The following is a 15,730-nucleotide window of genomic DNA, read 5'->3' as shown; positions in this document are numbered from 1 at the left end:
AGCATTTCAGATTCTTTTGTTGACCATGATGGCCACTCCATTTCTTCTGAGGGATTCCTGCCCGCAGTAGTAGATATAATGGTCATCTGAGTTAAATTCACCCATTCCAGAATACCTAATACAATATAAATGCTATGTAGTTGTAAACACAATGTAAATGATATGCCCAGGTTCAGAGAAGCATTATTCACAAGAGTTAAACATGAAGGCAACCCAAGTGCCCTCAACAGATAAGCAAAATGTGGTATATGCAATGAATGAAACGTCAGCCTTAAAAAGGAAGGAAATTCTGACACATGTTACAACACTGGTGAACCTTGAAGACACGCCAAAGGAAGTAAGCCAGTCACTAACAGACAAATATTGTATGGTTGATTCCACTTTCATGACGTACTTAAAGTGGTCAAAATCAGAGACAGAAAGCAGAATGGTGGTGGCCTGGGCCAAGGGGAAGGGGTGAATGGGGGAGTAATGGTTTAATGAGTTTTAGTCTTTTAACTAAACTAACTTTATTGTTTAATGGCATTTTAGTTTAGGAAGATGAAAGGAGTTCAAGAGATGGATGGTGGTGATGGTTTGCACAACAGTATGAATGTAATTAATACCACTGGCCTGTACACATATAGTAAATGTTGTCATATGTATTTTACCAATTTTTTTTTTTTTACGAAAGGCAAAAAAAGGAACCAGAACAGAGTGGTCTTAAAAATTCTCAGCTTTTCCAGATGGCAAAAGACATTAAAATTAAGAAATTCACCATCAGGAAAGTACACTCTAAAGAAAAGACCAAGGATGTGACTGTAAAACCTTTTGCTAAAACACTGGAAACATCAAAAGGTCAAAAATATTCAGTTACACAAAGAGCCCTTTCAAAAGGATAAAGGCGTGCCTCCCAGAGCCTCTCAATACAACCAGAGGGCCTCCCGGAAGCTGAAAGGTACTGTCCCTCAGCCTTCTCAGCAGGAGTCCATGGAAGAGAAGGGTTTATCTTCAAATTTATCTTCTGCGTGAATCTCACTAAAATCCACAGAGACCCACAAAGCTATTAAGAAAATTACATTGGCAGAAACACTGCTAGTTTGCACTAAAAACGACTATGAATACAAGATGAAAGGAGGCTGTCAAATCCCAACCGGCAGGAAGCAGGCAGGATAAAACTACTGCTCTGCTTCCAGCATCTGCTGTTTTTCATGAAAAAGGAAGGATGACTCAAAGGCTAGAGCCCACAGGCCAGGAGGTAGAGCCCGGCTCAGCTCTCAGGCACCTTCACATTCTTCCCTACCCAGGTCGTTCCCTCTCAGTTTTACCACTGTCTGTTTGGTTCCCAGTTCCAGTCAGGGCCTTTCTTATTTAGCCATCTTTACAGCCCTCTCAGGATCCCACCTTGCTCCATCTCTTTATCTTCTCACTATCCAAATCCCATTTATTACCTACCTTAAAAAGTTTCTGAGAGTGTTTAATCATAAAAGCCATCCCATCATTTAATTTTGTGATATTCTCTTGAAGGTCATTTGCAGTGGCCTATTTAGAGCAAAAGAAAGCAAAAAAAAGAGATGAAGAACTGGGAAGTGGAAGGCAGATACTCCCATTTACTTATTAATAAGCTAATTTTTTCAAATGTATGATAGCATCTATCACCAAGAAAGCCGACTCTACTACAGTGTTTAATTCTGGAAAGACTTTTTGGCTCAGCAGGTTTCCACTTGAAACGATACAACCTAGGAAGAAACATGTGTCCCTGAAGTGACCAGGAAATCCAAGAGAACCAATTTTCCTTTTCTAATTCTGCCTGAGAATTAGACATGTATGCTGAAGATCATCTTTCCTGGGAAAAGGGACAAGAAGAGTAGAATCCATACCAGTCACGGAGAACATTGCTCTTCAGAGAAACTAGTTTCTCCAAAGACAAAAGAGAACTGTCACTATGAATTGATGTTAAAGGTGACATCTGTTTCTTAAAAATAGTCAAATGGTCACTGAGTCCCTTCTCTTGTTTCCCCTGCCTCTTTTTAAGCACTTCAGCATCTCTACTATCCCAAAGCCTGCATTCTCAACATGTATCTTTGTTACTTAATGTTTGTGTGTTCTAAGACCTCTTAACTTTATAGTCATATCACTTGTTTATTTTCAGTCTCATTGAGCTGGTTCTAAAACTCTTTTAGGTATGAGGTTTTATGCCCTTAACATGGACAAATCTTGGTATGTCTTTTTCCTCTCATATCCCTCCCCACAGCAACCTTCCTCTGGGCAGAAGCTCTGTTTTATGAATGGACAGGAATATGAAACTAACGGCTTCCAGGTCAAGAATTAGTTCAGTCTTTCCACCATCTTTCCGTGCCGCCAGAATGGTGCGCATGAATGTCCTGGCTGACACGCTCAAGAGTATCAACAATGCCGAGAAGAGAGGCAAACGCCAGGTCCTTATTAGGCCGTGCTCCAAAGTCATCGTCAGGTTTCTAACAGTGATGAAGCGTGGTTACATTGGCGAATTTGAAATCACTGATGATCACAGGGCTGGGAAAATTGTTGTGAACCTCACAGGCAGGCTAAATAAGTGTGGAGTGATCAGCCCCAGATTTGATGTGCAACTCAAAGATCTAGAAAAATGGTGGAAGAACCTGCTCCCATCCCGTCAGTTTGGTTTCATTGTACTGACAACCTCAGCTGGCCTCATGGAACATGAAGAAGCAAGACAAAAACATACAGGAGGGAAAATCCTTGGATTCTTTTTCTAGGGATGTAGTACATACAAGTAAAATGCCTCAGAGGAAAAAAAAAAAAATTAGTTCAAAAGACTATACAATTTACTTCTCATGTAAGTCACTAGGAAGGCCGTGGTCTCAGTTAAAGAAGCACATTCAGGATATATACATATCTACGGCTGAGTCCCTTCACTGTTCACCTGAAACTACCAGAACATTGTTAATCGGCTATATCTCAATACAAAATAAAAAGCTGAAAGTTGAAAAAAAAAAAAGAAGGACATTCAGCTTTCTCTAAGGAGAGTACGTCTACAGGACATAGGAAAGTTAGGACGAGGCAGTATCGCTCTATCTAAAAGCTCAGGGACGCCATCCTGTGAGATCATACAGCTCTGGTTTAAATTCACACCATTTGATCTTCAGAAGTCAATTTGATTTCCCAAGAAGGCTTTCATGTTACGAAGCAGTTTACATTGACCACCCAACATGAGTATTCTGGTATATTTAGTAGCTATAATCTTCCACTAAGAGTTTCCACTGAAATTGTAATTCAGGTTTATCAGATTGATTTATAAGCGAGATTAACAGGAATTGGCGGTTTGATAACTCTTAAATGATCTAACAAAGTAAGTTCCTAACCTAATAAAGCTGAAGACCAGAACTTGGACCCTTGATAACCACACGAAGTACAGCTATAGAATGAGGCCCAGCTCAAGAAAACCAAGCAGTCTTTCTGTTCCCCCGACACTTACATTTTTGGGCCATAAGACATGAGGTGCAAACATAAGGGCAAGGTTATAGGCGGACATCTTATTCTTGTCTTGTTTCTTTGCTGTCTGGTACAGGAGATCAAGCAGTAACTTCAGCAAGTTACGATTGGGTGGAGGGAGTATGAGGAAGAGCAACTGAAGAGCCTCGATTTGCCGTTCCTTATCTGGTACACTGGTCTTGTTTCCTTTATCATCAAACTGCATCAAATCTTGAGGATAAAAGAGATGATTGTAAGGGATGGAAAATATACAAGAAAAAAAAAAATCAATGTTCCTACTATGTATCATCCTCCAATAAGAGAAAGGAAAAAAAGAATCAAGTATAAACAGAGATTATAGCAAAATATAATAACAAAATCATATCAATATAATTTAATAATAAAAAGACAAAAACCCAGTTAAAAATAGGCAAAAGACTTAAACATTCCTTCAAATAAGATATATAAGCGGCCAATAAGCATTTGTATACTCGGTATCATTAGCTATCAGAGAAATGTAAATCAAAACCCCAATGAGATACTACTTCATAATCAGTGGTGTGAGTGAAGTCACTCAGTCGTGTCCAACTCTTTGCAACCCCGTGGACTGTAGCCCACCAGGCTCCTTCGTCCATGGGATTCTCCAGGCAAGAACACTGGAGTGGGTTGCCATTTCCTTCTCCAGGGGATCTTCCGGACCCAGGGATTGAACCCAGTTCTCCCATATTGCAGGCAGACGCCTTAACCTCTGAGCCACCAGGGCAGACCCCAATCACTGGTGTGGCTATAGTCAAAAAGACTGACAATAACAAGTGCTGGCAAGAATGCTGAGAAAATTAAACTCTTCTACAGGGACTTCCCTGGCAGTCCAGTGGTTAAGCCTCTGCGCTTTCACTGTAGGGGGCGCAGGTTTGATCACTGGTTGGGGAACTAAGATTCCACATGCCATACAGTGGAGCCAAAAAAAACCCCACCACTCTCCTACATTGCTGGTGGGAATGTAAAAAATGGTATGGTTACTGTGGAAAACAACTTGGCAGTTCCTCAAAAAGTTAAACATAGAGTTATCACATGACGTAGTAATTTCATTCCCAGTTATATACTCAAGAGAAATGAAAACAGTCCACACATATCTCTGATAATGCCACCCCCTTCACACTTCCTCAACAAGATATTTTACTGCTAAAAAACTATGAGAGTGAATCATGACCTGATACCAGGATGATCCAGGTATCAGAGTCAGAATCATGGCTCCTTACAGAGTCAGAATCATGGCTTCTTCTCTCACAGGCTATACAGGTTATCAATTAAAAACTGTCCCTGTTGCTGCTGCTGCTAAGTCGCTTCAGTCGTGTCCGACTCTGTGCGACTCCATAGATGGCAGCCCGCCAGGCTCCCCCGTCCCTGGGATTCTCCAGGCAAGAACACTGGAGTGGGTTGCCATTTCCTTCACCAATGCATGAAAGTGAAAAGTGAAAGTGAAGTCGCTCAGTCGTGTCCGACTCTTAGCGACCCCATGGACTGCAGCCTACCAGGCTCCTCCATCCATGGGATTTTCCAGGCAAGAGTACTGGAGTGGGGTGCCATCGCCTTCTCCCTAGATCATCAGAATTTCAAAAGACACTGAAAAACATTTGGGTATAATTCATGTAGACCTGAAAATGATTACAGTGTGTTATTGAAGCTGTTTAACTTCAATTATAATTCCAGGTTTAGGAAAGGCAAATAATATCTCTAGACTGTTTCCTGTTAATACGAAATTGAAAACAAAAATCCCTGCCTGTTATCAGTAAGGCATGTCAAATGCTACACCTGTGCCACACCTTAGTGTGATCTCAAAGACCAGTGAATCATGGGGTGGTGGAGGGGAAGTTTCAGATACTGTACTAAATTAACTCAACAGGAAAGCAAACAGAACAGGCATTATTCATGTTAACCCTTATAAAAGAACTTATCAATATTTTCTGTATCTTTTTCAAAGATCCAAAAACTTTTATTTCTCCCCCCAAAAAACTGTGATGATATCGAGTGTTAGTTGCTCCGGCGTGCCCAACTCTTTGCAACCCCATGGACCACAGCCCACCAGGCTCCTCTGTCCATGGGATTTTCCAGGCAAGACTACTGGAATGGGTTGCCATTTCCTTCTCCAGGGGATCTTCCCAACCCAGGGATGGAATCCGGATCTCCTGCACTGCAGGCAGATTCTTTACCGACTGAGCTACGAGGGAAGCCAAAACAACTATAAAGCTGTATAATATTCTAGAAATATTTTCTCATTTGTATCATCTAAATTGTTCCTGGAAGTGCTAACAAAATCTAATCTTACTTTAGAAATTCAAAACCTATTTTTTTCTAAGCGGTAAAAATTATTCAAAAGAAAAAAACCTATTTCTTTTCCTTAAGATTAGAAGCAAGAGAGAAAGGCTCAAGGGTAGAAAACTAGGTAAATACAGTATGGACGTTGATGCTGTGTGCACTTAGAGTCTATAGCAGCACAACTGCTGTGCAATTTAAGAATGAATTCCTTACCACACAGGCATAAAAGGAAAAGAGGAAACTGTTTATGAGCTGAAAATGGAACATTCTGCAAGACACAGTAAATTAAAAAAGCAAACCACAGAACCATGTGTATAACACCCTACCATTACATAAAAAGAGAGAAAAGAAATATATGCAGGTATTTGTAAGTGTCTAAAATCTCTCTGTAAGGATACATTAGAAATCAATAGTACTGGTTCTCTCTTGGAAGAAAAACTGAGTACCAGGGAACAGAGATGGAAAAGAGGCTTTTCACTGGATGCTCTTGGAACCTTTTGAATTTTAATTCATAAGAATGTATTGCCTATTTAGAAAACAAGCAAAATTATTTTTTAAAGAGCAAATTTTCAACAGTAGAGATGATCTCAACTGAGGCATATTAATACTTAGCAAAAGTTCCAAACCAAGGCAAATACATCAAAACTGTGACCATTGACTTGGGTGTGTCAATCAATCCAGTGAAAAGCATACATTAATTAAACAACTAAAATGTTCAAAGCACAATGCTAGGATCCATCAGGAACACAAAAATAAACCAAACCCAGACTGTATCTTCAAAGAAGTTTATTTGACAAAAAAATTTGACTAAATCAAACGTAACTAGCCAATGCTTATGAGTATTCAGAAAGCCCAGAACTATCATGAAGTCTTAACCAATATTAGCAGAAGTTACAAACAACACAATATTATTGTTTACAAACAACAGAATATTCTGTGGGTTACAAAAATATTCCAGATGACTTTACTAAATTGAAATAAATGTACCTACAGCCCCTTCTCACCTCCAATACTCACCAGCAATTTTGAGGTGTGCGTGAAAATGTTTATGTGTCAGCAGGGGCTCAGGTAACTCTCCTAGAAACATCTTCAGCAAGGTAGCAACATCATTTGAGTGAAACTCCCCTGATTCCAAGTCAATATCAGTTCCATTATTGAGAGCATCTCTTAAAATCTGCTGTCGGACACTATTCCCTGGTACTCTAAACAAACCCTCTACTCGTAAGTCTGTTCGGCATGGAAGAAGAACAGAGGACAGGAAAAAAGAAACAGAGAATTATGATTAAAATAAGTCATCTAAAAGACCACTTTATATTTGAAAGACCCTTACAAAACCCTGAAGGAGGTTTTGCCTTTCTTCTCAGAGGAGCTGAGACCTACTGACCCCTGGGGAAACTTATCTGAACATCCCTGAGCACCCAGAGATCTTCCAGGCTGAGAGATGGTCCACCCAGGAGTCACTGAACCTCCTGAGGCACATCTGGAGACTGAATTTTATCCGGTTTTTTTTAACTCCTATTGAAATATAGTTGATTTAAAATGTTGTGTTAGCTTCAGGCATACAGCAAAGTGAGATATATATATATGTGAACGTTGCTCAGTCGTGTCTGACTCTTTGCGACCCCCTGGACTACACAGTCCATGGAATTCTCCAGGCCAGGATACTGGAGTGGGTAGCCTTTCCCTTCTCCAAGGGATCTTCCCAACCCAGTGATCAAACCCAGGTCTCCCACATTGCAGGCAGATTCTTTACCAGCTGACCACAAGGGAAACCCATATATATATACATATATATATATGTATGTATGTATTAGATTATTTTGCATTATAGGTTATTACAAAATATTAAGTATAGTTCCCTGTGCTATGCAGTAGGTCCTTGTTGGTTATCTATTTTATATATAATAGAGCTTGAAAAATAAGTTGGAAGGAAAGCCACGTCTTCCTGAAGTCCCCTTCCCATGAGCCATCCCAGACTTTGTTGGAGGGGCTGAGTTTATCTGTGGAGGTACATTGCTCCTATAAACAGTTTCCCAGCCTAAAATGAATCGAGGGTCTCTGCACTACCCCAGGAATTAGAACTCTAATCTGTCAGATCACCCTTCCATCTAACAGACTGCCAGAAGCTCAGTCATTCCAACTTAAGGATGCTTCCCTTCAACCTAGATTCTAAACTAATCTAAGGGTTAAAAAAGATGAGACACATTGTTTCAGTTTGATCTGGTAGAAGCATGAGAGGTCCTGTTTTCAGCTTAAGTATGTATTTCTCTGAATAGCTCCTTAATTCAGGTTTCCAAGTTGAAATGCCTACCAGCCACTCTGGCAACAGTAAATGAATGAACAGGAACCCTAACAAACTGGTAAGCACCCACCTGTGCTCCAGATGACTGTGTCCCAAGAGGCCACAGGGCTCAAGTATGCTAGATCTTCCTGTTATCCAAAGAAAGCTGAAAACCTGGACTTTTCCCATTTTAAAAGACTGGAAACTAGTTTTATTTTTAACTTAATCAGCCAAACAAAACATGAAAATAGATAACTTAAGCCCTTAGGCTGTCAGTTTGTAACCTCTGCTCTAGCTCCCAGCACAGTGTCCCAGGTAGAGCAAGCCAAAAATAACCATTAGTGTTGAATTCATCATGGCATCACATAAAGCCACACATTTTATATACACTCAGCTGTGCCAAGTACTTAAAGCAATGACATATCCAGTATGACTATTAAAAAAGTGAAAAGGGAATTAAGTTGAGTGTGTTTTAATCAGAGAATTCTAGAGTTCAAAGGTATCTTTGGTGATAAATTATTATCCCTGGAATAAATGTTGAGACTCTTTAGAAGCAATGTATTTTTTCCAGAAGATGCGCCTCTCTCAATCCAGGGCAAAATGTGATTTCATAGACACTATCTAATGTGTGTGTGTATATGTGTGAGTGTGTGTGTGTGTGTTTGAGAGTATAAAGCAAATCAATACATGAGATGAAATTTATAAGGAAATATATTGAGAAACATGCCACCTGAAATTATCATTGATTAATTAGCGTCTTTGCTAATGGTTAACTGACACCTACTAACTCAAGGATATTAAGCTCCCAACAGAAAACTGACAACTGTTCATTAACAAAGAATTAAAAAATTTCAAGTAGTCTTACTCTTGTGTAGATATTCAATCAGTTGGTATATCTGGGCAATGCCTTCCTCTGTCAGTGGGGATCCAAAGACTACTCCTTTTTCTGAAAAAAGCCATACAATAGAACAAGGCTATATTTTCCACAAACAGTACAAAATCAGCATATTTAAAATCAGCATACCCCTCAAGCATCCTGTGTCACAGTTGAGCAAGTATGTTCACATGGTCAGTACAAAAAAACTTTAGAGTTGGAAGTACATCAGAAAATGTAATCAGGGAGAGGGAGAGGGTGGGATGATTTGGGAGAATGGCATTGAAATACGTATAATATCATATAGGAAACGAGTCACCAGTCCAGGTTCGATGCACGATACTGGATGCTTGGGGCTGGTACACCGGGACGACCCAGAGGGATGGTATGGGGAGGGAGGAGGGAGGAGGGTTCGGGATGGGCAACACGTGTATACCTGTGGTGGATTCACTTAGATATTTGGCAAAACCAATACAATATTGTAAAGTTTAAAAATAAAATTAAATTAAAAAAAGAAAAAAGAAAATGCAATCAGAACATCTTTCAATCAACTCTGCTGAAGGCAAAGACCATCTTCTTCTTTAATTAACAATACTTGGAATATTGATATTTAATTTAAAAACAAACAAAAAATAGAACTTATACCCATGATTATTAGAACATGATAGATTATCCACTAGAGCTGGTATAGGGTCTAACCTGTTATGTTTAAACTTTTTTGCTGCCCTTGGGATTTCCTTATATTTAATAAAACAAAATGGAATCTCTTTCACATCTTATCAAAAACAGTGTTAATAATCATAATTTATAGTATATAAAACTAATAACTTATTTCTGAGAAGGCTTTTTGATTCATAAGTATTAATATTTACCTTATCAAAGCATTCTATGGAATGAAAACATTAGAGAACTACTGCAATAAAACTACTGCAATAAAAAAAATGGTCAAACTTTCTTTACTGTAATCACCAGCTGTATAACTTTGTTCTTTTAATATTTTTAGTATAGTATTAATAGAGCATGAAAATCAAGGTGCTCCTGATAACTATGTAAACGAATCATGCTATTTTCTGGAGACTGATATATATGCTTTAATTAATCTAGGTAATTTTTATAATTTTTATCAATGTTACTTAAAGTTTTACTATTCATGTAATGAAAAAAATGACTAAAAAAATGCTTTACAATAATAGTAACTCCTCCACGAATGTGCAAATGTTTGGAGTAGAGCCCAGGAAGCAACTGAGAACTGCCCCCTTCACAGACACAATTCCTACCCTTTCGCTTGAGAGACATTAGAGACCGGAAGAATCCTGATGCCGGGCCTGCCCCACCAGGCAACTTAAGGTCCTCTTCTCCCATTAGCTGAGCCAACTCAGTTCCAGGTAGATCAATAAGTCTTGTAATATTGCTGACCACCAACTCAGTGAACACCTCAGGTTTCTCATGTCGGAGTTTCTCCACAAAAAAGTCAGGATTGAAGATAATGGGCTGACTTTGAAGGGAAGAGTCATTGCAGATGACAAAGTTGCAGATAGCTTCACTGAAAACAATGAAACAGAAGAATCTTTGAGGGGATCATTTTTGTATGCGTTTTTCATTCCCTCTCAACAACACAATTATTCATTCTTTCTGTGGGCTCATCTACATATACCAGTCTTTTGAAAACCTAATACTTAATCTGTTGACTGCACAAAGGAGACAAGCTGGACTCGCTGCTGTTTAGGTTATACCCACATAGATACTCAGAAATTTAGTTTAAAGAAAAGACATCAGATAGCCTCTATGGTATGACCTGAATTTGCCTCTTAATTTTACACATTCAGTCTACAAGAAGATAAGACCCTTACAGCCTCCTGAGTCTAACAGTAGTTTAGAATTGGCAGCCACAGAGACCACATTTCCTTATTAAAAGTTAAACCCTAAACCATCATCATTGTTAAATACTTTTAAAACATTAGACCTGCAACTGTTCCCCCTAACATGGCAATGGGCAATCATTAAATTAAGGCCTTCTTGAGTGCACATGTTCAGTCACCTCAGTCACGTCTGACTCTGTGTGACCCTAGGGACTGTAGCCTGCCAGGCTCCTCTCTCCATGGGATTCTCCAGGCAAGAATAATGGAGTGGGTTGTCAAGCCCTCCTCCAGATCTTCCCAACCCAGGTATTGCAACTGTGTCTCCTGGGTCTCCAGCATTGCCTCTCCTGCGTCTCCTGCATTGCAGGCAGATTCTTTACCACTGAGCCACCAGGGAAGCCCCCTCTCAGGAGTACAGCCAGCATATGGTATTTCCCATCTGGTGATCAACTGCTGATAGCACCACAGTCAGGCTACTCGCAAATGCCACAGAAACCACGGGACAGTAAGCATGAGGCTACTGAAGAGACAAAACTATATCTAGTATAATAGACATTTCGAAGACATTTACTCTACACTCAAGGTCTTTTGGTTCCTAGGTCCCTACACAGACAGGTGTTTCCTTATAATCAGTCCCTTTCAGTTGAGCCAAGTATCCCTGGATTCTGTTCCTCATAACCAAAAAGCCTTAACTAGAATGGAAGGCACTTACAGGTACACAAAATAGACTTTAATTCAGCCTTGCCCAGGTTCAGAAATAGGTTTTATTTTAAAATCCTTTGTTCTGGATGTCTCTGGCCCATCGTCTAAGTCCAAACTTTGCTCAAGGTCCTTCCTCTCTAAGGCACTTGGAAAAAAATTCATATTTTGCTTCTTCTATCTCTTCTATCACTGAGTAATACTCAGCAGATATGTTCTGTTGGCCCCTGATCTTACCTGGTTTTCCACTCCTACATTATCTGGGCTACACTGGAAAAGCTCCTTTGACTCTCAGAAATACTTTCTTCCTTATTGTTTTCTAATACGTAATTACTAAATTCTTTTTACTTTTAACATGTACATATAAGAACTGTATTATTCCATCTCTTGTAGCAGACACATCACCGCCTGTTTGTATCTATTATCAGTTATCTCTAATGGCTTGTTCTAATTCTTATTATATAAACAGTCATCTATTATGCAACCAATGAGTAGATGTAACACAAACCAGAAAGAACAACTGACTCACATCTGTCAGGCAAAGCTGAAATTTACCTGACTCGATCAAACAGTCCCACAATAAAACAATCACAACTTACAAGTTTCCACAACACCCTAGCTACCAAACCTCTGTTCCAGGAAAAATGATACCTCTACATATTAAACATAACTAATCTCTAACACACTTTACCAATACTACCTGGATCTCTTTTTTTTTTTGCCCACAGCCTGTGGGATCCTAGTTTCCCTGCAGTGGAAGCACAGTCTTAACCGCGGGACGGCTGGGGAAGTTTTACAAAGATCATCTTTAATTTGGTATAATGAAAACAAGGTGTGGGTAAACTTGAGCGTTCATCTCTATGTCCTTGAAAAGTTATTACCTAATTTTAATCAACAGCCCAAGTGTTCAGTTGGTGACTACCAAATTTCTTTCTTTTCTCTAAAATGATAATATAAGAATTCACATAAAACTTAAAAATTATAAATATGTGTTCTCAAGCCAAAGTCTTAAGAAAGAGAACTAAAAATGCTCTTTCCTCAACCTTTTTACATACTAAGGCTAAAGATGCCAATGATTTAAAGATGCCAATGATTATGATATGAGCCAATTAAAATCAAAAAGTATCTTCATCCTAAGTCATTGACAAAGCCTCTTTTTATTTTAAATGTTGGCTTATTTCAGTCAAGATATGAGTCAATAGATAATTATTTATAATCACTGCCAATGAGAAATTACTACTGTACTGAGAGAGCCAGAAAATCATGAAATGGATTAGCACCAAAAGAGTCTTATAATTTATCAAATCTAAGCTTTTATGACTGTCACATCTCTTTTAATTCTGAAAAGCAATTCAGATTAAATTAATTCTAACATATAAATGTACATGAACAGCATCCATTATATTCCTAAAGTAGAAATACATACATACATATAACCTCCAGATCTTCAGTTTATTAATATCCAGAGTAAGACTCAGTTGAGATTCCAAAACTTACATAAGAGTTGACCTTCAGGCACTAAACTGGATCGAATACACATGCAGAAAGGAGCTAGAAGCACAAAACCCTACCTATATTGTTTCTCAACAGGATCCTTTCTGACTCTGTTCCCTCATAGTTAGAACAGGCAGGAGAATAAGTTCAAGGCTGCCCCCACCTATTTACAAGGAATACAAGAAAAAGATACCTAAGGAGTCCTAATACAGAAGTAACCAGTAAGCAAACACAGTTTCTTTTCCCCTTCCACTTTCTCTCCCTTTCCTTCCCATAATCATTCACTTTTGTTTTGTCTCACTTTAATTTCTTAAACCTAATTCTTTTTTGTCCTCTTCCTTATTTTTTCTGAGTGGAGCATGTGGTAAGACAAAAATGGAGAGAAATGGTTAAAAAGAAGTAAAACGGAAGATAAGAGAAGGAAAAGACAGATACAGTAGGTAATGCTTTTAAATTATCCGCAAATCACAAAGTCCAATAATCTCTTTCCATGGAATACATAGTACCACAATGTAAAGCTAAGAATATCAAGGAACATGGTGAAGAACTTAAGAGAAGAGCTAAAGAAAAAAAATACTATTATTAAGCAAAACCACCTTCTCCCTCTACAGTAACTAATTTTAAAATGAGCTGTAAGTTTGTTCAAGTTTAAGAAAAAAAATTAATTTCTTACATAAGTGCTGAAAGCTTCTGATGAGGCATTGGTAAATCGAAGAGACAGGAAAAAAACTTTCTCCTTGTTTGTTGTAACAATGAAACCCTCCTTTCCCTGCCCTATCACAGCCTACACAAATTCCAGATATGTTAGAGGACACAAGGCACATTATGTGGCCTGAAAGGCAGTACTTATTAGGACTCTTAAGCATTCATCTGCAAGTAGGAACAAAACAGAAATTTAAAACTGGACCAGTTAATTATATTTGCCAACACGTAGATGAAGCTCAACAGTCTCCCATCACATTGAACACTGCATTAGACAAAACAATCACACAATATAAGAGTATAAGGACAAGCATATAAAGGCAAGAGCAATCCCTACACAAAAAATAAATTCCAGACAGAATAAAGGTCTAAATATAAAAAGTCAAACTTGGAAAAAAAATAAATTAATGGGGCAGAGGAAAGCATTCTTAAACACAATATAAAATGTACAATCCACAAAGAGAAGACTGAAACATTTAACTACATCAAAATTTTAAATGTCTGTTCAACAAATGACATTATAAACAAAGTTCTTAAAAAATGAAGTCACAGTACCTCTGGAGAGGGGAACTGGATGAAAGAACAGGAGTGGGAGAGAAACTTTTCACTGTATGTTTTGTATTTTCTGGATTTTCAATTCAAGTGAACATATTAACACTACTCATTCATAATAAATAAATAAATTTAAAATTTTTAAGTATTAATAAAAAATAAGCTATAAGCTGAAAAAAAACTTTTATTCATACAAAAGGATTAGTATTCAGAATTTATCAATATGACTAAAATTTATAAGAAAAACACTCAAAGAAAATTAGTCAAAAGATATGACCAATTCATAGAAGAGAGGTCTAAATAACTAATAAATATGAAAATAATCCTAACTTTAGAAGTTAAAAAGGTAAAGCAAATTGAAAAATGGTATCTTCCACCATCTATCATTTTGGCATAAACTATCAGATTTAGTGAAAGTCGCTCACTCATGTCCGACTCTTTGCAACCCCCTGGACTGAACAGTCCATGGAATTCTCCAGGCCAGAATACTGGACTGGGTAGCCATTCCCCTCTCCTAGAGATCTTCCCAACCCAGGGATCGAACCCAGGTCTCCCACTTTACAGGCAGATTCTTTACCAGCTGAGTTACCAGGGAAGCCTATCAGATTCAGGTGATACCAGATTAGGGTGATATCTTCTTATTCTTAGTTTGCTAAGGGTTATTTATTTATCATACTGAGTCTGTGCTTCAGTTCAGTCGCTCCGTCATGTCCAACTCTTTGCGACCCCATGGACTGCAGCACATCAGGCTTCCCTGTCCATCACCAACTCCCGGAGTTTACTCAAAACTCATGTCCATCGAGTCAGTGACACTACCCAACCATCTCATCCCGTTGTCCCCTTCTCCTGCCTTGAATCTTTCCCAGCATCACAGTCTTTTCCAGTGAGTCTGTTCTTTGCATCAGGTGGCCAAAGAATTGGAGTTGTAGCTTCAGCATCGGTCCTTCCAATGAACATTCAGGACTGATTTCCTTTAGGATTGACTGGCTGGATCTCCTTGCAGGCCAAGGGACTCTCAAGGGTCTTCTCCAACTCCACAATCCAAAAGCATCAATTCTTCAGTGCTCAGCTTTCTTTATACTCCAACTCTCACATCCGTACATGACTACTGGAAAAACCATAGCTTTGACTAGATGGACCTTTGTTGGCTAAGTAATATCTCTGCTTTTTAATATGCTGTCTAGGTTGGTCATAGCTTTCCTGCCAGGGAGTAAGCGTCTTTTAATTTCATGGCTGCAATCACCATCTGCAGTGATTTTGGAGCCGCAAAAAATAAAGTTTGTCAGTTTCCATTGTTTCCCCATCTATTTGCCATGAAGTGATGGGACCAGATGCCATGATCTTAGTTTTCTCAATGTTGAGTTTTAAGCCAACTTTTTCACTCTCATCTTTCGCTTTCATCAAGAGGCTCTTTAGTTCTTCACTTTCTGCTATGAGGGTGGTGTCATCTGCATATCTGAGGTTATTGATATTTCTCCCCACAATCTTGATTCCAGCTTGTGC

At 38.7% G+C, this 15,730-nt stretch overlaps 1 protein-coding gene and 1 pseudogene across 4 annotated transcripts in view; one reads left to right on the top strand and one right to left on the bottom strand.

The window, feature by feature from the left end:
- ARHGAP19 (Rho GTPase activating protein 19) overlaps nucleotides 1–15,730 on the bottom strand; it is a 70,450-nt gene that overhangs the window by 31,393 nt on the left and 23,327 nt on the right. For 3 of the 4 annotated variants that reach the window (XM_027528563.1, XM_027528561.1, XM_027528564.1), the window contains exons 2-6: nucleotides 10,199–10,464; nucleotides 8,913–8,993; nucleotides 6,784–6,993; nucleotides 3,455–3,681; nucleotides 1,435–1,521 (exon numbers count right to left, since the gene is read on the bottom strand). In XM_027528563.1, coding sequence (XP_027384364.1) covers nucleotides 1,435–1,521; nucleotides 3,455–3,681; nucleotides 6,784–6,993; nucleotides 8,913–8,993; nucleotides 10,199–10,464 — 871 coding nt within the window. Of the gene's footprint in view, nucleotides 1–1,434; nucleotides 1,522–3,454; nucleotides 3,682–6,783; nucleotides 6,994–8,912; nucleotides 8,994–10,198; nucleotides 10,465–13,646; nucleotides 13,691–15,730 lie in introns of those variants that run through there. The other variant, XM_027528562.1, reaches the window with a different exon arrangement.
- On the top strand, nucleotides 1,630–2,905 carry LOC113884232 (annotated as a pseudogene).

This window comes from Bos indicus x Bos taurus, chromosome 26 (assembly GCF_003369695.1).
Source record: "Bos indicus x Bos taurus breed Angus x Brahman F1 hybrid chromosome 26, Bos_hybrid_MaternalHap_v2.0, whole genome shotgun sequence".
NCBI lineage: Eukaryota > Metazoa > Chordata > Mammalia > Artiodactyla > Bovidae > Bos > Bos indicus x Bos taurus.
Note: the sequence above shows the minus strand (reverse complement) of the source record. Positions and strands in the feature narration are given on the sequence as shown.